Source organism: Podarcis vaucheri (assembly GCF_965113315.1).
Source record: "Podarcis vaucheri genome assembly, chromosome: 1".
NCBI classification, from domain to species: Eukaryota; Metazoa; Chordata; class Lepidosauria; order Squamata; family Lacertidae; genus Podarcis; species Podarcis vaucheri.
In genome coordinates this window covers 8,497,231-8,519,010 of record NC_138759.1, presented here as the reverse complement: position 1 = coordinate 8,519,010, position 21,780 = coordinate 8,497,231, and the positions used below count along the sequence as shown (strand labels likewise).

Genomic DNA, 21,780 nt, shown 5'->3' with positions numbered 1-21,780 from the left:
CGGGTGCCACTACTGAGAAGACCCTCTGCCTGGTTCCCTGTAACTTGGCTTCTCACAGCGAGGGAACCGCCAGAAGGCCCTCAGTGCTGGACCTCAGTGTCCGGGCAGAATGATGGAGGTGGAGACTCTCCTTCAGGTATACTGGACCAAGGCCATTTAGGGCTTTAAAGGTCAGCACCAACACTTTGAATTGTGCTTGGAAACGTACTGGGAGCCAGTGTAGGTCTTTCAAGACCAGTGTTATATGGTCTCGGGGGCCGCTCCCAGTCACCAGTCTAGCTGCCGCATTCTAGATTAGTTGTAGTTTCTGGGTCACCTTCAAAGGTAGCCCCACATAGAGCGCATTGCAGTAGTTCAAACGAGAGGTAACTAGAGCATGCACCACTATGGCGAGACAGTCTGTAGGCAGCTAGGGTCTCAGCCTGCATACCAGATGAAGCTGATAAACAGCTGCCCTGGATACAGAATTGGCCTGTGCCTCCATGGAGTCCAGAATGACTCCAAGGCTGTGCACCTGGTCCTTCATGACACAGTTACCCCATTCAGGACCAGGGAGTCCTCCACACCCACCCGTCTCCTGTCCCCCCAAAACAGTACTTCTGTCTTGTCAGGATTCAACATCAATTTGTTAGCCGTCATCCATCCTTCGAAGAATTTAACTTCAACCGGCTCCCACGTAACCATCCAGCCACAGCTTCCAAATATCTGATCAGTGTGTCTGGGGCCAAGTCAGGATGGCCATCCATCAACAGATAGAGTTGGGTGTCATCAGCGTACTGATCGCAGCCCAACTCAAAACTCCGGACAAGCTGGACGAGGGGGCGAATAAAGATGTTGAAAAGCATTGGGGAGAGTATCACACCCTGAAGCACTCCACACACCAAGGAGTGGTGCGATGACAATTCCCTCCCAAGCGCCACCCTCTGTCCCTGACCAGAGAGAAACGAGCGCAGCCATTGAAGGACTGTGCCCTGGATCCCCATGTTGAAGAGGCGGTGGTCCAGGAGTTCGTGATCGACCATGTCGAAGGCTGCTGACAGGTCTAAAAGAATCAGCAGCCCCAACCTGCCTTGATCCAGCTGCCTACGTAGATCATCTGTTAGGGAGACCAGAGCCATCTCGGTCCCATGACCAGCGCAGAAGCCGGATTGGAATGGATCCAGAGCTGAGGTTTCATCCAGAAACCCACCAAGCTGTTCAGCAACCGCTCTCTCAATCACCTTACCCAGGGACGGAAGATTTGAAACTGGGCGGTAATTGGATAGATCTAAAGGATCTAATGATGTTTTCTTTAAGAGTGGGTGCACCACTGCCTCCTTCAATTCCTCTGGGAATGTCATTTACATTTTGTTGATGTTTAACGATACTAATTTAGATAAAACTTGTGGTATTAATAACACACGGTTGACTCATGTTCAGCTTGTGGTCCACCAAGACCCCTGCATCCTGTTCACATGTACTGCTACTTAGCCATGTGTCCCCCATCTTCTATTTGTGCATCTGGTTCTTCCTGCCTAAGTGCAGAACCTTAGATTTGTCCCTGTTGAAATTCATTTGGTTAGCTTGGGCCCAGCTATGGAGAGTGCCCAGCTATGGGGCTGTACTATTGAGTCTGGGTCAAGACAAATAAGGACTTGCTTACTAAACTATAGTTGCTCTTGTGTCTGCTTCTTCCTTGGCTCTCATTCCCACACAGGACAAGATGCGTGTCAGCAGGAAGCAGGGCATCCTACTGCTGGCTGGCTACATGACTTACATAGTGATGGGTGCCCTTGTCATTGAGCTTCTGGAGAACGATCACCACGAAAGACTAGAAGAAGCAACGTTTCGCATGAAAGCACAATTCTTTTCGAACTACACCGCTCTCAGCCCAGAAGAGGTGGAGGTATTCATACAGGTAAGGCATTACTTTAGCAAGACTGAAAGGGATGACCGTGGCAGGACACCAGAGGTTAGGAGGTCAGAAAGTATATATGGGGGGAATACAGTTTAGGAGGTGGAAACTGAGGTGGGGACAGAATCAGTGGCCAGCATAGAGCCATAAGGACTCACCCTTCCTTCTGCATGTGGAAATTTATCCCCATGGAGGATTAGGCAGATTGTTGGAGGATAAGACAAGGAATGGCTACTAGCCATTATGGCTCTGTTCTGCCAACACTGTTGGGGGCAGCATGGGCTTCTCCACACTGAGCTTTCCTCCACTCTCTCCAGGCCTGGCCATGATTTAAAGCTCCGTGTCTGAGCACCATTTCGTAGCTCTGGGGCTTTCCTTGTGAAAACCAGCTTGTGAACAGCAATCATTGAAAACCCAAATTGACGTTTTCTCCGATTCAGTTATAAGGAGCAGGTTTTTGTTAGCATTTGTACTGCATTTGTTGGGAAACATATATTGCAAAGAATATACAGTGGTACCTCAGGTTACATATGCTTCAGGTTACATACGCCTCAGGTTACAGACTCCGCTAACCCAGAAATATTACCTCGGGTTAAGAACTTTGCTTCAGGATAAGAACAGAAATCGTGCAGCAGCGGCAGCAGGAGGCCCCATTAGCTAAAGTGGTGCTTCAGGTTAAGAACAGTTTCAGGTTAAGAACAGACCTCCAGAACGAATTAAGTTCTTAACCCGAGGTACCACTATATCGGGGAAAGGAGAACATACGTCATATAGCAGTTGCAAAACAGGTGACTCTGTTCAAGGTCACAGAAATGCTGAATCATTGTCTGGTTAACTGCCTTGAAAAGTGTCTTTGTGCCTTAGAACAGAGGGTGGGAGATGGGGTAGTCTCACCATTGTTTTGTTGACTGAAAATATGGGAGAGCCAATACTCCAAGCAGACTCTGTCCAAAAGAATTTATGAAGACAGGCAAGCCAAGCCATTTATGCATTGCTACAAAACCCTCTCTTGGGTTCAAGGGAGAGAAACCTCCCTCATTCCCCTCTAACGGCAAAGGCTCCTACTTGAGAGGTGCCAGAAATGAGTTCCAGAAAGTTCTGGCTGAAAGAAATGCCATGGTTGACCGACGGATCCAGAAGAACTTCCCTTCTGAGTGCATAGCAATTTGATTAGCAGTATCTAGTGATAATCAGAGGAGGGGCTATTCTTATTGTTGGAATATTCAAACTGAGTCTTGCCTTCAATTGCAGAAACTGGTAAAAGCTGTTCGGTTGGGAATAGATCCAATAGGAACCAAACCTCATGAGAAACACAGCAGCTGGGATTTCGCTAATTCTTTCTTCTTCGTGGGAACTATGTTAGCCACAATAGGTACTGTCATTTGTTTCTGGCTTCTCCCCGAATATAGTATGCAGGGCATTCAACTGCTCTCGCTTAGATAAATTGTGTAAAGCTGCAGGCTTTGCTTTTGCTCCTTAATCATCCTTCACATCTCATCTTTGTCTTGCCCTTTCTGGCCAAATAAATAGTTCATTTATTATATGCCCAATGAGCCCATTCCCTGATTAGTTATTTGTTCTCCACCCTTCTGGGGTCAACCTATTATTAAAACCACCCTGTGGAAAGTAGTTGGGCTAGGGAAACAAGTTCAAATCCCACCAGGTGCAACTGACCCCATGACAGTCTTTCAAGTAAGCCACAAAATACACTCAAGAAACCACACACCCTTTATGTCTAGATGAATGCCTTCAATGCAGAAAACCATGCACTGAATGAGTGGGTGAACCTACCCTTTTAGCACTGTTTAATCCTGAGCTTTCAAAACTTTTCAGGTTGGTGACACGGTTTTTATACATGCATCAATTTGTGACACAGTAATTGAGTTTTACTAGCAAACCGGTAGAGGGACGCTGGTGGCGCTGTGGGTTAAACCACAGAGCCTAGGGCTTGCCGATCAGAAGGTCAGTGGTTCGAATCCCCGTGACGGGGTGAGCTCCCGTTGCTCGGTCCCTGCTCCTGCCAACCTAGCAGTTCGAAAGCACATCAAAGTGCAAGTAGATAAATAGGTACCGCTCCAGCGGGATGGTAAATTAGATGAGCGCCACAACCCCAGAGTCGGTCATGAATGGACCTAATGGTCAGGGGTCTCTTTACCTTTAGCAAACCGGTGGTTAAACTAACCCCTCTCCAGCATTCATACAACACACTTACACACTGCAGCCAACACACTAACTTGTCGCGACACACAGTTTGGAAAGCTCTAGTGAAGCTTTCTGGTGAGAAGCACAAACAGTTGATTCAAGTGTGCTAGGGATAAACTAATCTGTACTTTGAGTTCAGGCCATAAAGCTGCGGCTTCTGAGACCCAAGAGAAGGGCTTATCTGTTTCTCAGCCTTTGGACTTGAGGTATCCCAGGAGTCTTCATTTCTTGACTCTTTCGACTTGCAAATTTCAATCAGTAGATACTATTAGTCTTCTAATTGGGTCTCTGATTATTCCGAGGTGCTTGGCAAAATCTTCATGGGATCTCAGCTGAAAACAACTCAAGTCTGGTCCTTACAAAGGCATGGAACATGTTGGTTATATATTTAAACTTTTCAACATACAATAAAAACCAAACTAAACTCTTGCAATAACTGTGGGATGATACTAACAATCAATTGTGTGTTCAGCCATGTCTTTGCCATAATGAGTTCTGTTCATCTCTCCCTTAGCAGCCTCTGCTTTGAAAACTTGTGTCTGTCCCTTTAAGTAAACAGTGCATTCCATTCCAACGGTTTGAGGCTGAATCCAGACAAGACTGAAGTATTGTTTCTATGGGACAGGGGAAGCCATCCAGAGTGGCTGGGGCAACCCAGTCAGATGGGCGACACAATTTTTATTAATTTTCATTAATAACACTCCAATATGGGCCACATTATTATGATATTATTATGATATGGGCCACATTATTATGATATCAAATCATTGTTGTTTAGTCGTTTAGTCGTGTCCGACTCTTCGTGACCCCATGGACCAGAGCACGCCAGGCACTCCTGTCTTCCACTGCCTCCCGCAGTTTGGTCAAACTCATGCTGGTAGCTTCGAGAATACTGTCCAACCATCGTCCCCTTCTCCTTGTGCCCTCTTTCCCAACATCAGGGTCTTTTCCAGGGAGTCTTCTCTTCTCATGAAGTGGCCAAAGTATTGGAGCCTCAGCTTCAGGATCTGTCCTTCCAGTGAGCACTCAGGGCTGATTTCCTTAAAAATTGATGCGTTTGGTCTTCTTGCAGTCCATGGGACTCTCAAGAGTCTCCTCCAGCACCGTAATTCAAAAGCATCAATTCTTCGGCGATCAGCCTTCTTTATGGTCCAGCTCTCACTTCCATACATCACTACTGGGAAAACCATGGCTTTAACTATACGGACCTTTGTTGGCAAGGTGATGTCTCTGCTTTTTAAGATGCTGTCTAGATTTGCCATCGCCTTTCTCCCAAGGAGCAGGCGTCTTTTAATTTCGTGACTGCTGTCACCATCTGCAGTGATCATGGAGCCCAAGAAAGTAAAATCTCTCACTGCCTCCATTTCTTCCCCTTCTATTTGCCAGGAGGTGATGGGACCAGTGGCCATGAGCTTTGTTTTTTTGATGTTTAGCTTCAGACCATATTTTGCGCTCTCCTCTTTCACCCTCATTAAAAGGTTATTTAATTCCTCTTCACTTTCTGCCATCAAGGTTGTGTCATCTGCATATCTGAGGTTGTTGATATTTCTTCCGGCGATCTTAGTTCCGGCTTGGGATTCATCCAGCCCAGCCTTTCGCATGATGAATTCTGCATATAAGTTAAATAAGCAGGGAGACAATATACAGCCTTGCCGTACTCCTTTCCCAATTTGGAACCAATCAGTTGTTCCATATCCAGTTCTAACTGTAGCTTCTTGTCCCACATAGAGATTTCTCAGGAGACAGATGAGGTGATCAGGCACTCCCATTTCTTTAAGAACTTGCCATAGTTTGCTGTGGTCGACACAGTCAAAGGCTTTTGCATAGTCAATGAAGCAGAAGTAGATGTCTTTCTGGAACTCTCTAGCTTTCTCCATTATCCAGCGCATGTTTGCAATTTGGTCTTTGGTTCCTCTGCCCCTTCGAAATCCAGCTTGCACTTCTGGGAGTTCTCGGTCCACATACTGCTTAAGCCTGCCTTGTAGAATTTTAAGCATAACCTTGCTAGTGTGTGAAATGAGTGCAATTGTGCGGTAGTTGGAGCATTCTTTGACACTGCCCTTCTTGGGGATTGGGATGTAGACTGATCTTCTCCAATCCTCTGGCCACTGCTGAGTTTTCCAAATTTGCTGGCATGTTGAGTGTAGCACCTTAACAGCATCATCTTTTAAAATTTTAAATAGTTCAGCTGGAATATCATCACTTCCACTGGCCTTGTTATTAGCAGTGCTTTCTAAGGCCCATTTGACTTCACTCTCCAGGATGTCTGGCTCAAGGTCAGCAACCACACTACCTGGGGTATACGAGACATCCATTTCTTTCTGGTATAGTTCCTCTGTGTATTCTTGCCACCTCAACTTGATGTCTTCTGCTTCTGTTAGGTCCTTTCCACTTTTGTCTTTTATTATGGTAATCTTTGTCCATGGAGTTTTCTTGGCAGGGATACTGGAGTAGCTTGCCGGTTCCTGCTCCAGGTGGATCACGTTTGGTCAAAACTCTCCACTATGACCTGTCCATCTTGGGTGGCTCTGCACGGCATAGCTCATAGCTTCTCTGAGTTATTCAAGCCCCTTCGCCACGGCAAGGCAGTGATCCATGAAGGGGGATATCAAATCATACCAAATCATAATACAATTTATAAAGCCCATTATACATTCCAAATTAAACACATTAGATGGCTTCCTGTGTTTTGATCTTTTGGAGATAATTTATTCCAAAGTCCCACACATAGTCTCATATGTAATCCAAAAATAACAATTCCTATCTCGATCCCTTCTTCTGTTGTTGTTCTTTTGCAGCCGCCAGTGTAACAACGTCACTCGTATTTTAAAAAATCCATATCCATTAACTTGCAAGAGGCATTTAAAGCTTATAATTTTCTGTGTTAAATACTTTTCTTTTGTACTTCTTTTCATGTTATAATGCATCATCCTTTTTCCGCGCTGTCTCCCTTCGAGAGTGATTTTTCAAAGTGCGTCAGAGCCAGCACTGTCACCATCTTGTTTATCTGACCCAAAAGCATACTGGCATCATGCCATGCGCCGGGTTGACATCTAGCTCTTTGTTCTTAATCTTCCCAACTTTTTTAACAAGCTGATGTCTCACCAAAGCAGTTGTAGATCCAAATTAACACTCTCCATAGGAGACAGCAGGGACGTGGGTGGCGCTGTGGGTTAAACCACAGAGCCTAGAACTTGCCGATCAGAAGGTCGGCGGTTCGAATCCCTGTGATGGGGTGAGCTCCCATTGCTCGGTCCCTGCTCCTGCCAACCTAGCAGTTCGAAAGCACGTCAAAGTGCAAGTAGATAAATAGGTGCCGCTCTGGCGGGAAGGTAAACAGCGTTTCCGTGCGCTGCTCTGGTTCACCAGAAGCGGCTTAGTCATGCTGGCCACATGACCCGGAAGCTATACGCCGGCTCCCTCGGCCAATAAAGCGAGATGAGTGCCGCAACCCCAGAGTCGGTCACGACTGGACCTAATGGTCAGGGGTCCATTTACCTTTACCTATAGGAGACAGTGCCACAAAGCATCACAGTATTTCACAGTCTTTCATTTGAAGAACTCTGTAGGCAGATTCTAAAGTCTTTTTTTTTTTAAGTCCCTGTTGCATTCCCTTTATAGTTGTACTCCAATAATAAACTCAGTCCACTAATAATTTCTTAATATGTCTTTAGTGAAGGTTTGCTGGATCATAGATCATCAAATATAATATAAATATAAAAAGAGAACAAAAGGCTCTCCTTCACTTACATAATAATCCTGTTACGGTGAGGTCCTCTCCAGATCAAAACCTTGGCACACAATGGCTGATTTCATTTAGCAGGTTCCCATGTCTTCTGGTTCCAAAACATGCCTGTTCTTTAAGTGCCCCTGCCCTCGTATTCCGTCGGAACGAGATACAGTTAATGGACAACCCACAAGTGAAGGCTCGCCCCTCCGATTGGGGTGTGTGTGTGTGTGTTCCAGAAGGATAATTACTCTCATTTTTATCCTTGATTAAGTGCAGAATCGGGATCCGCTATTATGGGACCGCTGCACGCCATGGCATTCCGTGCCGGAAGTCCCAATTTACATTCTGGATAAGAATTATTTAATAATAATGAATTGGCAGATAGATCAGCCAAGTCATAATTGAGTCCATTCTCAAAATAACCTAAAAGGGAGGTTTGTCTGAGCAGATGCCCTGAAGGCTTACTCTGAGGGCTGTTATGGGCTGTTATCTGGGCACGATGGTGGTTCCTCTATCTAAGACACTCCTTGCATACCCAATTTCATCACCAAAGACATATCATCAAATACATTTCTAAATTTATCCCAAAAGAAATAAGAATTTTGTAATTCGTTTTTTAATCCAATAACTGTGTCACAAATTTTGAAGAACTGAAAAATCTGAAGGTAATTGGCAAATCGACAGTTGCTGACGTCCTTTGCAACCCTTTCTTAATCTTTTAACAGGCTATGGAAACCTCTGTCCCCAAACAGCAGATGGTCAGATCTTTTGTGTTATTTTTGCTCTCTTTGGAATCCCCTTCAACCTCATCTGCTTGAACTATATTGGCTTTTTTGTCTCAAGAATCTGTGAAACCTGTGCAGAGAAAGTGTATTGGAAAGAAAACAAGGTAATTCATCTGGAGATAATTTCTAATCTTACCAGTCACAAGACTGAGGGTGACATAGACTGCTGCTGCACTCAAGTCCTGTATACAGGGTTCCTGTGGGTATCTGGTCAGCTTCGATGAGAACAGGATCCTCGACTAGACGGGCCCTTGCCTGATCCAGCAGGGCTCTTCTTCTATTATATGGCATATACATATGCATATATAATTAGCTGCCTCTATAATAGGAGGAAGACAAGAATAAATTAGACATGTGAATTATGCCCTCTAATTAAGTAAGGAAGATAAAGTCTCGCTCTGCCTTCAAATAGGAATGAGAGAAACTTCCCAAATTATTTGTTTTAGCAGTACATATTTTTGGAACACAGCTGTTTGCCTTTAGTGAAAATGGCTCCAGTATAAATTTGCAAAATATATCTTCTCAAATTCATGGAATTTAATGCTTCTTAATTCTCCAAAATGTTAGTGGGTGTGAGGGTGGGTGCAAAAATTGCTGAACAAAAATTGAATTGTCACCTTTTGAAGCGTAAACGTTAACAAAATGTACAACACAGTTTGGATATTACAAACTCGGAGATTACTTTCCCCTATAGTTCCATTTTTTTCAAGGCTTTTAGACCAAGGCTTTTAGATACTTGCTTGTTTCTAAAATGAAGGTTTCTTATTTGCTTACAGCTTGTGGTTTGTCTGCAGGCACAAACAATGAGCCTGAGTTTGGACAAACATGTTAAGCCAAACCATGCCTTAGTTTGTGGCCAAAGCAGCCACCATCTCCTCTCCTGGAGCCTGTCTTGGAGAAATGGAAAAGGAGGTTCCTCGACTGTAGCTTCCCCACAGAGCAACCCAAAAGAAAAGGATGCAACCTCCAAGTGAAATGATAGGCCTTTCCTGAAAAAGAAATGTGCATAGGGACAGCCTCACACATAAGAAGAAGGCTGCAAAGAACCACATCCAAAGCCATGTTCCTTATACATTTCTAGATTACACACGTCATTTTTATTCACCAATCCAAGGATCACAGGAATCTTAACAGGTGCAACCCCATGTCGTCATCCTGAACCAATTCAAATCATTTGGTTCTTCAGATCAGCCCTCATCATAATGCCGTGTGATTACATACAACCATTTTTCTTTTAAAAAAAAATTATTAACAGGCCAATCAAATCACATTAATTCCAAATCACATTAGTTCCAAATTATACAGCCAATTTTTAAAAAAAAATTGTTGGGGGTACCCATACTTCGAGCTCCAAAAGGGATCCAAACATCACTCTTGCTGCTGCTTTGATTTCACAGTTCTGTCCAGAGAGTCTCTTTATTATTTTCCTCATCTTCTTGTTGTTATCATATATTTCTTTCTTTGTGATCTCTGATAATCTTCACAAGCGGGTTGAAAACAAACATATCCTGTGTGGATTTTAAACTCTCCAAGAGCCATATCACATAAAGGACAGACGCCATTTCCACACCTCCGTAGAGAACATTCCCACAGTCTGTCCGTTGATTTCCACAGGCCTGCCAGTCTGTCATCAATTTTCTCAGGGGGACCTGCCAGGTCGAATTCGCATTCCGATAACCATACATTCACTTTCCGATGACCATGGTCCTCCTCCCCCTCGTCCTCCTGTGGGCAGGCCTGTCTTGACGGAATCTCCATTTGTAACTGCGTCACAAAGCTTTCTTTCCATTCCCGATGTTCCCACCAGTCCTCTCTTGGATCAGTAATTAATTTCCACCCAGTTCTTAATCATAGAATCATAGAGTTGGAAGAGACCACAAGGGCCATCGAGTCCAACCCCCTGCCAAGCAGGGAACACCATCAGAGCACTCCTGACATATGGTTGTCAAGCCTCTGCTTAAAGACCTCCAAAGTAGGAGACTCCACCACACTCCCTGGCAGCAAATTCCACTGTCAAACAGCTCTTACTGTCAGGAAGTTCTTCCTAATGTTTAGGTGGAATCTTCTTTCTTGTAGTTTGGATCCATTGCTCCGTGTCCGCTTCTCTGGAGCAGCAGAAAACAACCTTTCTCCCTCCTCTATGTGACATCCTTTTATATATTTGAACATGGCTATCATATCACCCCTTAACCTCCTCTTCTCCAGGCTAAACATGCCCAGCTCCCTTAGCCGTTCCTCATAAGGCATCGTTTCCAAGCCTTTGACCATTTTGGTTGCCCTCCTCTGGACACGTTCCAGTTTGTCAGTGTCCTTCTTGAACTGTGGTGCCCAGAACTGGACACAGTACTCCAGGTGAGGTCTGACCAGAGCAGAATACAGTGGCACTATTACTTCCCTTGATCTAGATGCTATATTCCTATTGATGCAGCCCAGAATTGCATTGGCTTTTTTAGCTGCCGCGTCACACTGTTGGCTCATGTCAAGTTTGTGGTCAACCAAGACTCCTAGATCCTTTTCACATGTAAATCTCCTGCTTGTGATTAGTAATTTGCAACGATTCTTTCTCTCTGGGGGGGGAGGGTTATTGGGTACTCACATAAGACAAAAAAAATGTTTTTTCCTCCCCCCCCCTTTCCATTTCACTCCGACATATCGATCTTTTAATGATGAGTCTTCACTTGATTTATTGTCCAGCTCGTCACTCCGCATCACAGAGATCCCATTAATCAGCAGTCTTTACTCCTGATCTTCACTTGAAGTATGTGCATTTGTTTCTTTTCCAATTATATATTTCGAGCTGATGCAAACCAGTGCACGATCAGAGACAGCGTCCGGGAGAGCCGACCTCACTCAAGGGCTTTGTGCCTAGTGCCCTCACCCCCTTCTTTCGAATCCGGGGGTGAACTATGGACACAGCAGGCAAGGCAGTGCCCCCCATTCCCTTGGGGGGCAAGGGAGGCTGCATACTCCCATATCAGCCTCTTAATTACCTTGTGTGGGTCGGAGAGATGTTATTGTCGGCCATCTTCCAATGCGCCCCTTGGTGGCCCCCCACATACAACCATTTTTCAGTGTCTTTCTTTCTTAAGACTTTGACTAATTTTCCTGTTCATTACAAGTTTTCCAATGTCTTCCTCTTTCATATTTTTTTTTTTACAAAACAATTCAAGACTGATCACAATTGCCATGCCTAGCTGATTCTTGTTTTAGGCATACAGTGGAACCCATAGATTCTAACAGTGTTTGCGAACGGACATTCACTATGCACAGTACCTCAAAGCAGGTAGTTCTGTATTGTAAAAGTTCTGTACTGTACTAAAAAGGCAGGTACAGGCCTTTTTAGTTCAGCCAGGCCATAGACTCAAAAGAACACGGAATGATCAAAATACAGTTTTATTAAATTATTATTTTCTCCAACACTTGCACCCTTGCACTGCCACACTAAACCGTGGCTTGGCTTATGTGTCATATGGAGAACTGGGTATTGTGCTCCAGATGAAGTCTAACTAGGGTAGAATTATTATTATTTATTTGTTAATGCAGCCTAAAATCCCTGTGCATGGCTGGAGGCCAAGAACACTGAGCTCTGTTGCATCAAACCTACCCCTTTAATTTTCTTTTTTGCTTTATCTTTCAGAAAACAGCAAAATATCTTTTCTTCTATGTGGTTTTGGGGATTCAAATGTTTCTTATTTTGCCTTCGTTTCTCTTTCAATGGATGGAGGGCTGGAATTATAGTGAAGCTGTCTATTTTACATTTATTACCCTCAGCACCATTGGTTTCGGAGACTATCTAATAGGTAAGGCTTTCAGAATACTTTCATACTGTGGGCTTCACTGTTGTGCTGAAGAATATGAAAGCTCAGATCAGGTGTCATACAAAATGATGGTTGGCAATGATTATAATTTGGAACCCAAACCATATTTTAAGTTTCTCAAGTACAGACCCTCCAAGTATACCTATTTTCCAGGAACAGTTCTGGATTTACAGAAGCCATCCCAGTTTCTGATTTGATCCTGGAATGTCCTGCTTTTCCTTAAGACGTCCCTATTTTCATTGGAGAAATATTGAAGGGTATGGAGCTTTATGACCCACGAGCCAAGGAGATAAGTAAACTTTAATAATAATAATAATAATAATAATAATAATAATAATAATAATAATAATTTTTATTTATACCCCGCCCTCCCCAGCCAAGGCCGGGCTCAGAGCGGCTTACAAGCAATAATAAAAACAAGATGAATGATTACAACTTAAAAACAAAAATAAAATACAACATTAAAATAATGGAACATTAAAATATTAAAATGTAGCCTCATCGCAGGAGGAGAAGGAAAAGAAAAAAGAAAGAGAGGGAGGGAGGGAATCAAATTGGCTCCAAGCCAAAGGCCAGGCAGAACAACTCTGTCTTACAGGCCCTGCGGAAAGAAATCAGATCCTGCAGGGCCCTGGTCTCATGAGGCAGAGCATTCCACCAGACCGGAGCCAGAGTTGAAAAGGCCCTGGCTCTGGTTGAAGCCAATCTAACTTCCTTAGGGCCCGGGACCACTAGGGTGTTGTTATTTATGGACCTTGAGGCTCTCCGTGGGGCATACCAGGAGAGGCGGTCCCGTAGGTACGAGGGTCCTAGGCTGTGAAGGGCTTTAAAGGTCAAAAGCAGCACCTTAAATCTGACCCTGTACTCCACCGGGAGCCAGTGCAGCTTGAAAAGCACTGGGTGAATATGCTCCCATGGCAGAGACCCCGTGAGGAGCCTCACTGCAGCATTCTGCACCCGCTGGAGTTTCTGGGACAGCTTCAAGGGCAGCCCCGCGTAGAGCGAATTACAGTAGTCAAGCCTGGAGATGACCGTCGCATGGATCACTGTGGCCAGGTCGGGGCGGGAAAGGTAAGGGACCAACTGCTTGATGCGGCGAAGGTGGAAAAATGTCGCCTTGGCTGTTGCTGTAACTTGCGTCTCCATGGAAAGGGAGGCGTCAAGGATTACACCCAAACTCTTAACGGAAGGCAATGGCACTAATTGGGCCCCCGCAAGAGAAGGGAGTTGGTCCCTCATCCCCATACCATCCCGACCTAGCCATAGGACCTCTGTCTTCGAAGGATTTAGTTTCAATCGGCTCCCACGAAACCATCCAGCCACAGCTTCCAAGCATCTGGTCAGTGTGTAAGGGGCCGAGTTGGTGTGGCCATCCATCAGCAGATAGAGCTGAGTGTCATAATAATAATAATAATAATAATAATAATAATAATAATAATAATAATTATTTATTATTTATACCCCGCCCATCTGGCTGGGTTTCCCCAGCCACTCTGGGCGGCTTCCAAAAGAATATTAAAATACTGTGATACATCAAACATTAAAAGCTTCCCTAAACAGGGCTGCCTTCAGATGTCTTCTAAAAGTCTGGTAGTTGTTGTTCTCTTTGACATCTGGTGGGAGGGCGTTCCACAGGGAGGGCGCCACTACCGAGAAGGCCCTCTGCCTGGTTCCCTGTAACTTGGCTTCTCGCAGTGAGGGAACCGCCAGAAGGCCCTCGTGCTGGACCTCAGTGTCCGGGTAAAACAATGGAGGTGGAGACGCTCCTTCAGGTATACTGGACCGAGGCCGTTTAGGGCTTTAAAGGTCAGCACCAACACTTTGAATTGTGCTCGGAAACGTACTGGGAGCCAATGTAGGTCTTTCAAGACCGGTGCTATATGGTCTCGGCGGCTGCTTCCAGTCACCAGTCTGGCTGCTGCATTCTGGATTAGTTGTAGTTTGCGGGTCACCTTCAAAGGTAGCCCCACGTAGAGCGCATTGCAGTAGTCCAAGCGGGAGATAACCAGAGCATGCACCACTCTGGCGAGGCAGTCCGTGGGCAGATAGGGTCTCAGCCTACGTACCAGATGGAGCTGGTACACAGCTGCCCTGGACACGGATTTAACCTGTGCCTCCATGGACAGCTGTGAGTCCAAAATGACTCCCAGGCTGCGCACCTGGTCCTTCAGGGGCACAGTTACCCCATTCAGGACCAGGGAATCCTCCACACCTGCCCGCCTCCTGTCCCCCAGAAACAGTACTTCTGTCTTGTCAGGATTCAATCTCAATCTGTTTGCCGCCATCCATCCTCCAACCGCCTCCAGACACTCACACAGGACGGTCACCACCTTCACTGGTTCTGATTTGAAAGAGAGGTAGAGCTGGGTATCATCCGCATACTGATGAACACCCAGCCCAAACCCCCTGATGATCTCTCCCAGTGGCTGCATGGGGGAGAGGACAGAACCCTGAGGCACCCCACAAGTGAGAGCCCAGGGGTCTGAACACTCATCCCCCACCACCACCTTCTGAACACGGCCCAGGAGGAAGGAGCGGAACCACTGTATGACAGTACCCCCAGCTCCCAGTCCCTCAAGACGGTCCAGAAGGATGCTATGGTCGATGGTATCAAACGCCGCTGAGAGATCCAGCAGAACTAGGAAACAGCTCTCACCTTTGTCCCTAGCCCGCCGCAGATCACCAACCAGTGCGACCAAGGCAGTTTCAGTCCCGTGATGAGGCCTGAATCCCGACTGGAAGGGATCCAAATGGTCCGCTTCTTCCAGGCGTGCCTGGAGTTGTTCAGCAACCACTCGCTCAATCACCTTGCCCAAGAATGGAAGATTTGAGACTGGGCGATAGTTGGCCATCGTGGCCACATCTAAAGATGGTTTTTTAAGAAGCGGTTTAATAACCACCTCTTTCAGCGGGTCTGGGAAGGCTCCCTCACGGAGGGAAGCATTCACTACCCCACGAAGCCCATCGCCCAGCCCTTCCCAGCTGGCTTTTATAAGCCAGGATGGGCAAGGATCAAGGAGACAGGTGGTTGGTTTCACTTGTCCAAGCAGCCTGTCCACATCCTCAGAGGTAACAGATTGGAATTGATCCCACACAATTTGACTAGACAGGACTCTAGCACTCTCCCGCCTCGGCCCTGCTGCCACGGTGGCGTCTACCTCTTCCCGAATCTGAGCGACTTTATCTGCAAAAAACTTTGCAAAATCATTGCAGGAGATCATGTGGCCCGTACTGGGCCCCGATGTAGCAGGTGGTTCCGCTAAATTGCGGACCACCTGAAAAAGTCTCCTGCTGCTGTTTTCTGCAGATGCAATAGAGGCGGCGAAGAAAGCCGCCTTTGCCGTCGCTACCGCATATTGGTCATCAGCATATTGGTGACAGCCCAGCCCAAAGCTCCGGATAATCTGGGCAAGGGGGCGCATAAAGATGTTAAAAAGCATCGGGGAGAGAATTGCGCCCTGCGGCACTCCACACACCAAGGAGTGGCATGATGACATTTCCCTCCCTAGTGCCACCCTCTGTCCCCGACCAGAGATAAAAGAGCACAACCAGTTACGGACTATGCCCTGTATCCCCACGTCTTCTAAACTTTAGAAGACAACTGAAGGCAGCCCTGTATAGGGAAGTGTTTTAAAGTTTACTTTTTTATTATGCTTTTCTATATGTTGGAAGCTGCACAGAGTGGCTGGAGCAACACAGTCAGATGGGTTGGGTATAAACAATAAACTTATTGTTACTATTGTTACTATTATTATTATTATTATTATTATTATTATTATTATTATTATTGACATCCCTATCCTAGAACAGATAATTCAACATTTGGTCTGTGAGCATTTAGAAAAGGATGCTGTGATTACTAAGACCCAGCATGGGTTTCTCAAAAATAAGTCATGCCAGAAGAATCTCATTTCTTTTTTTGATCAAATTACAAACTTGATGGGTCAGGGAAATGCTGTGGACATATTATACCTTGATTTTGGTAAGGCTTTTGACAAAGTACTGCATGATTTTCTCCAGAGGAAGCAGGTAACATGTGGGTTGAAGAAGGTAAGCGTTAGGTGGATTTGTAGCAGGCTGACTGACCGAACCGAACCGAAAGAGTACTCATTAATGGTTCGTTGACATCCTGCAAAAAAGGGACAAGTGGGGTGCCACAGGGTTTTGTCTTTATAAATGACTTGGATGGATGAATTGAGAGGATGTTTATCAAATGCACAGACGACACCAAACTGGGAGGGATAGCTAATGCCGCAGAAGACAGAACCAGAATTCAGAATGACCTGGAGAATTGGGCACAATCTAACAAAATGAATAGATTTTGCACCATTCTAGCAACTGCAACCACTGCTGCCTGAGGCCAATAACTGGAACAAACTGTTGCCAACAAATGTTGGATGAAAATAAATGTTTCTAGGGCGGACTTCCGGGTTGGCGCCATCGCCGAATGGCGGACTCCCTCCGAGCTCCGGAGGGAGTCTGCTCGGCAGGGGCTGGGTCCTACCGCGCCGGCGACGCGGGGACCCTTAGAAACCACGGGAACGGATCCCGTGGACATGGTGACTCGGCTGGCACCGTTATCGCTCTCCCGGCTTGTGAAAGAGCCTTTTTAAAGGCTACGGATCGGGCGCCGGGGAGTAGCGTGGTGCTTTGAGTCCTCCGCTTCCCCTGCCGGGCGCAGCCGCATGCCATTCGGCGGAGAGCGCTGGCTTCTTCCAAAGGAAATTCGGACAATTGATCAACAACCCGTGAGTAATTGGGCAACCGGGTTTAAAAGGAGGAAAAAAGAAAATTTTTTCCGGATTTGGCACGAGCGGGAGGGGATCCAAAAAAGGAAGTCAGTCCCCTCCCTGATTGTAAACATGCTAAAACAAGGACTGAGAAACCAAGATCTATTCAGAAGCTTATTGATGATAAAAATTACCAACTCCACGATGTGAATTATAAGAACTGTGCTGGAGGAGAGGAGTCGAGGGTGAGGAAAAAGCAACCCCCCCCTGGGAACCGGGGCGATTCGGACAGCCTGGCGAAGAGAGATGGAGATTTTGACAGCTGTCAAAGGAGCTGTCAAAACTGGAAATTATAAAGAGGACTTTGCTACAAGTTCTTTGCTGGTTAATTTTGTTACAATTTGATATAAATATGGATATAAACTGTCGGGAAAAAGAAACAACAAATTGACTTTTGGATTAGAGGATACAAAGTTATTGTAATCCCTCTAGAGGGGATTCGGGACATTACAAGTGTCGTATGTGGAAAAGTACTCTGGGATGTGTAAAGGTCTTATCTCCTGGGAAAGCTGCAGAACTGAAATATTATTTTGTCTACAGAGGTGACTATAACACAATAGAATCTTCTATTGAAGCAAGAAAGGAACTGGACGTAAGTCTGTGTCCCTGAATAACAAACCTCTGTAGAGACGTTAAATTTTGGAACAAGAATGTTTTGACAGCTGAACAAGACAGAAACCTGAGAAACCAAGAAATAAAAGAGTAGATGACTGAATACGACACGGAAAGAATAATGGGAGGAGCAACAAAAGATTAAAGAAAATTAAAGGCCTCTATTAGATTGGATTTTCGAAGTTAAACATCATTAAGACAACCAAATCCGAAGAAAACAGCAGGATGGACTGAGATAAATTTGGCTGTGGACTTAAGATCTCCAGGCCGACAACATACAGACAAATGGACATGGGGAATCAAAACCGGGGAAGGGAGGGGGAACCTTAGAATCCAAAGGCTTTGTAACCAACTTTTTGAATCTCTTTATACTTTCTATCTTATATTCTTTATAACTTTAATATTTTACGTTTCTGTTTTTTCTTTTTTTTAGAAAGGGGGAATTCGTGGAAGGAATGAGAGCGGATCTTGGGGAAAATTTTGTTCTATTATAAGACGAGGAGTGATGCTAAGATGGTGTAAATTTAAATTGGTTTATGAGTATAATATATTAGGTTTAATTGGGGATGAGAACTTGTGGAACCAACTTAGATAAAGGGGAATACAATCGGGAGGGGAAGGAGGAAGTCCCAGAAAGAAGGATATGAAAAGAAGGGTCTAAATTAGTTTCTCTTTTTCTTTCTTTCCTTTATCTTTCTTATTTTCCTATTCTGTTATTATTGGAAATTTTAATAAATATGATTATAAAAAAAAAGAAAATAAATGTTTCTACATTTCTATTATTATTATTATTATTATTATTATTATTATTAAGTTTTATAAACAAGAATAATGTTATACAAATAAGTATACCAAGTTTTCTCATGTCATTTGTATATCACAAAAATAGCATAATAAATGTGGAGTAATATCTACAATGCATGGTTCATTATTAGTGAACCAATTTCTTGGTTCATGAATTGGTTTAAACTATTAGGAAGAAAAGAGGGGGAAAGAGGTGGAGGGAGGAATGGTAAGTGGGGTTGGGTGGGGTGGTTATACTTCTATTCAAGTACGTTTCTGAGCACAAAAGTGTTGGTGCTGATCTGTAAAGCACTAAATGGCCTCAGCCCAGTATACCTGAAGGAGCGTCTCCACCCCCATCGTTCAGCCCAGACACTGAGGTCCACCTCTGAGGGCCTGGGGCCAGTCCCTCACTGAAAGAAGCGAGGATACAGGGAACCAGGAAGAGGTGGTGGCACCTTCCCATCAGGTGTCAAGGAGATAAAGAACCACAAAACCTTTAGAAGACATCTGAAGGCACCCCTGTATAGTCAGATGGTTGGGGTACAAATAATAAAATTATTATTATTAATATCATCATCATCATTGAGCAGGAAGTTACAGGATGTGCACTGATTGGAAATTTGGTAGTGCAACCACACCAAAGCCTTTACAGGCTCAAACATCATCATGAGCCTAAACAATCACAAATAGGACATTGGTAGTTTCCTATGTGTAGTGGTAGAAATGTGTTTTAAATGTATGGTGTGAACATGACCTAACGAAGTTTAGATAAACTGAGTTGGCGAGTCCTTTCTTTTTTTTTGTAAATAATTTTTATTCATTCTCCAATTAAAAAACATTATTAATAACAAATCAAACCATATATTTCCACATTCAAAAACAAAATAGGAATTATATAATCCGAATTAATTAATTTCACTGGGACTTCCCGTGTTCTGGATTCAAGAGCTAAATGTCCATCCTTTATCTTTCTGCTGTCTTCTTTGTTACTTCACAATTTTCCAGTCCTGATATTGACAATTTCCTCTCTCGATCAGTCAGTCGCTGGTATAACTATCTTGTTTTATTTGACCATTCCTTATTTCTATAATCATGCAGAGGGCTTTTTCCACATTGTTCTCAGTCTTAATATTTTGAAGCACAGTCCTCCTTTGATGACCCCTCCTTTTTCTGCTGATTGTTGTTCTAATAGGCTCTGGACTTCCATCCAAGGTTGAAGTTCATTAGCGACTTCGCCCTGTTTTTTGATCTTTAATGTTTCAAATGTATTGTAGGAGTGTACTTGGCAACCAGTAAGTCACACAAAGATTGTTCCGGTTTTCCCATAAAAACCCACGCCAGCTCTCCGGCGCCCTCGGACAGCTGGCAGGCATCCAGAGTTCACCGCCACTCTCTTCTCAAACTGTAATACGGTGGTACCTCGGGTTACAGATGCTTCAGGTTACAGATGCTTCAGGTTACAAACTCCGCTAACCCAGAAATAGTACCTCAGGTTAAGAACTTTGCTTCAGGGTGAGAACAGAAATCGTGCTCCGGCGGTGCAGCGGTAGCAGGAGGCCCCATTAGCTAAAGTAGTGCTTCAGGTTAAGAACAGTTTCAGGTTAAAGAATGGCGCTCCGGAACGAATTAAGTTCTTAACGCGAGGTACCACTGAATTCCATGCAAGTAAATGCATCCTCTGTAAAGGATTTGTAATTCCAATAAAAATATATCTCCAATCTCCTCCCATTGAAGGAGACTTTTTCTGATCATATCCTTTTTCTTACTGTGTCAGAGCTTCTACTGTCACCATATTTCCTCCTCATCCCGAGCTGATCTGGTCATATCTGATCTTGCTCTGCCAATTCTGATCAGGCCTCTTCGTTGAGGACTGCGATAACGCCAATAAGTCCAATTATTTTACGCCTCCTGCGTTTCCTTTGGGTAATTAATTCTTTCTTGGTGGGGTTCGCCAAGTCATGAAATACCAAATTTAACAAAATTACGGCAGCCGCTCACCTCATTCATCAAAGCGACAAGAAAGGAGTCTTTTTGAAGTCCGAAACTTGGCCTCCAGCGACTGTGTAGTTTAGCAGATTTTTCTTTTAACTCCTTCCGTCCATAACACGCCTGGATTTTTTTGCCAAACCTTTTAATTTTTAGGAAGCAGGAACTCCCGGCTGACGGGACTGACGTTGGAGAGTTGCTAAATTCGTGCCTTGGACGCAAATAACCTACGGTCTGCGGGTGGTGCGGCACAGCTCCCCCCTCCCCGGGATGTGTGTGTCAGGGTTAATTATTTAACCCTGAATTACTGGCACAGCTGTTTGTCTGATCTCTTGGGAGGCTGCCATATCTCATCGTCGGAAGCCGGAAGTCTGAGTTGGCGGGTCCTTTAAATCACCTCCTCACACTTTACTGTTGCTTTTCTCTGTGTCTCCAGGGAGGAAGAATGACAGGTCATATTTTATGGGCTACCGGCTACTCGCAGCCACTTGGATCGTCATTGGTCTGGCCTGGATAGCTGTGCTGTTTGACCTTGTATCCTCATTACTTGAACCTCCAGCTCCAGTAAGAAGAAGAAGCAGCGCACGAAGACAGAGTAGTGGGGACAACATAACACTGTCCCAAAGGGGTCAGTCTGTTAGATTTTCAGTGACGGAGAGTACAAGTACATCATTGCAGTCTCGTTTAGATTGACATAAAAATCAGTTGTACTCAAGAACTTCCATTGAGCTTTTTATAATTATATGCTATTGTGACATTCTGCGTATTCCTTAAAAACTCACTAGTTGCTCTTTAAGTTATGCAGTTCCTAATAAACTGTGAAATAGCCAGGTTTCGGCAACCAAGAGAGGGAGGGTGGCTATTACATAAAAATCAGTTTTATATACTGTTGTTTTTATGTTTACTTTTGATGTCATCTTTTTGGAAAATAAATTGTTATTAAAAAAAATTACATAAAAATCAGCTACACACAAGAACTTCCGCTGAGCTTTTTATAATTATATCTCATTGTGACATTCAACTGATTCCTTAAAAACTGGCTAGCTGGTCTATGTTAGTACCATATTTTTCGCTCTATAAGATGCACCAGACCATAAGACGCACCTAGTTTTTGGAGGGGGAAAACAAGAAAAAAAATATTCTGAATCTCAGAAGCCAGAACAGCAAGAGGGATCGC

General features: G+C 44.5%; 1 protein-coding gene across 5 annotated transcripts in view; it reads left to right on the top strand.

Moving 5' to 3' along the window:
* LOC309530346 (potassium channel, subfamily K, member 16-like) overlaps positions 1-21,580 on the top strand; it is a 112,068-nt gene extending 90,488 nt beyond the window's left edge. For all 5 annotated transcript variants that reach the window (XM_082219236.1, XM_082219234.1, XM_082219233.1 and 2 more), the window contains 5 exons: positions 1,697-1,897; positions 3,146-3,266; positions 8,552-8,715; positions 12,249-12,411; positions 21,040-21,580. In XM_082219236.1, the coding sequence (XP_082075362.1) occupies positions 1,703-1,897; positions 3,146-3,266; positions 8,552-8,715; positions 12,249-12,411; positions 21,040-21,296 (900 nt within the window). In that variant the 5' untranslated portion in view covers positions 1,697-1,702 and the 3' untranslated portion in view covers positions 21,297-21,580. The remainder of the gene's footprint in view (positions 1-1,696; positions 1,898-3,145; positions 3,267-8,551; positions 8,716-12,248; positions 12,412-21,039) is intronic.
* The last annotated feature ends 200 nt before the right edge of the window (positions 21,581-21,780 follow it).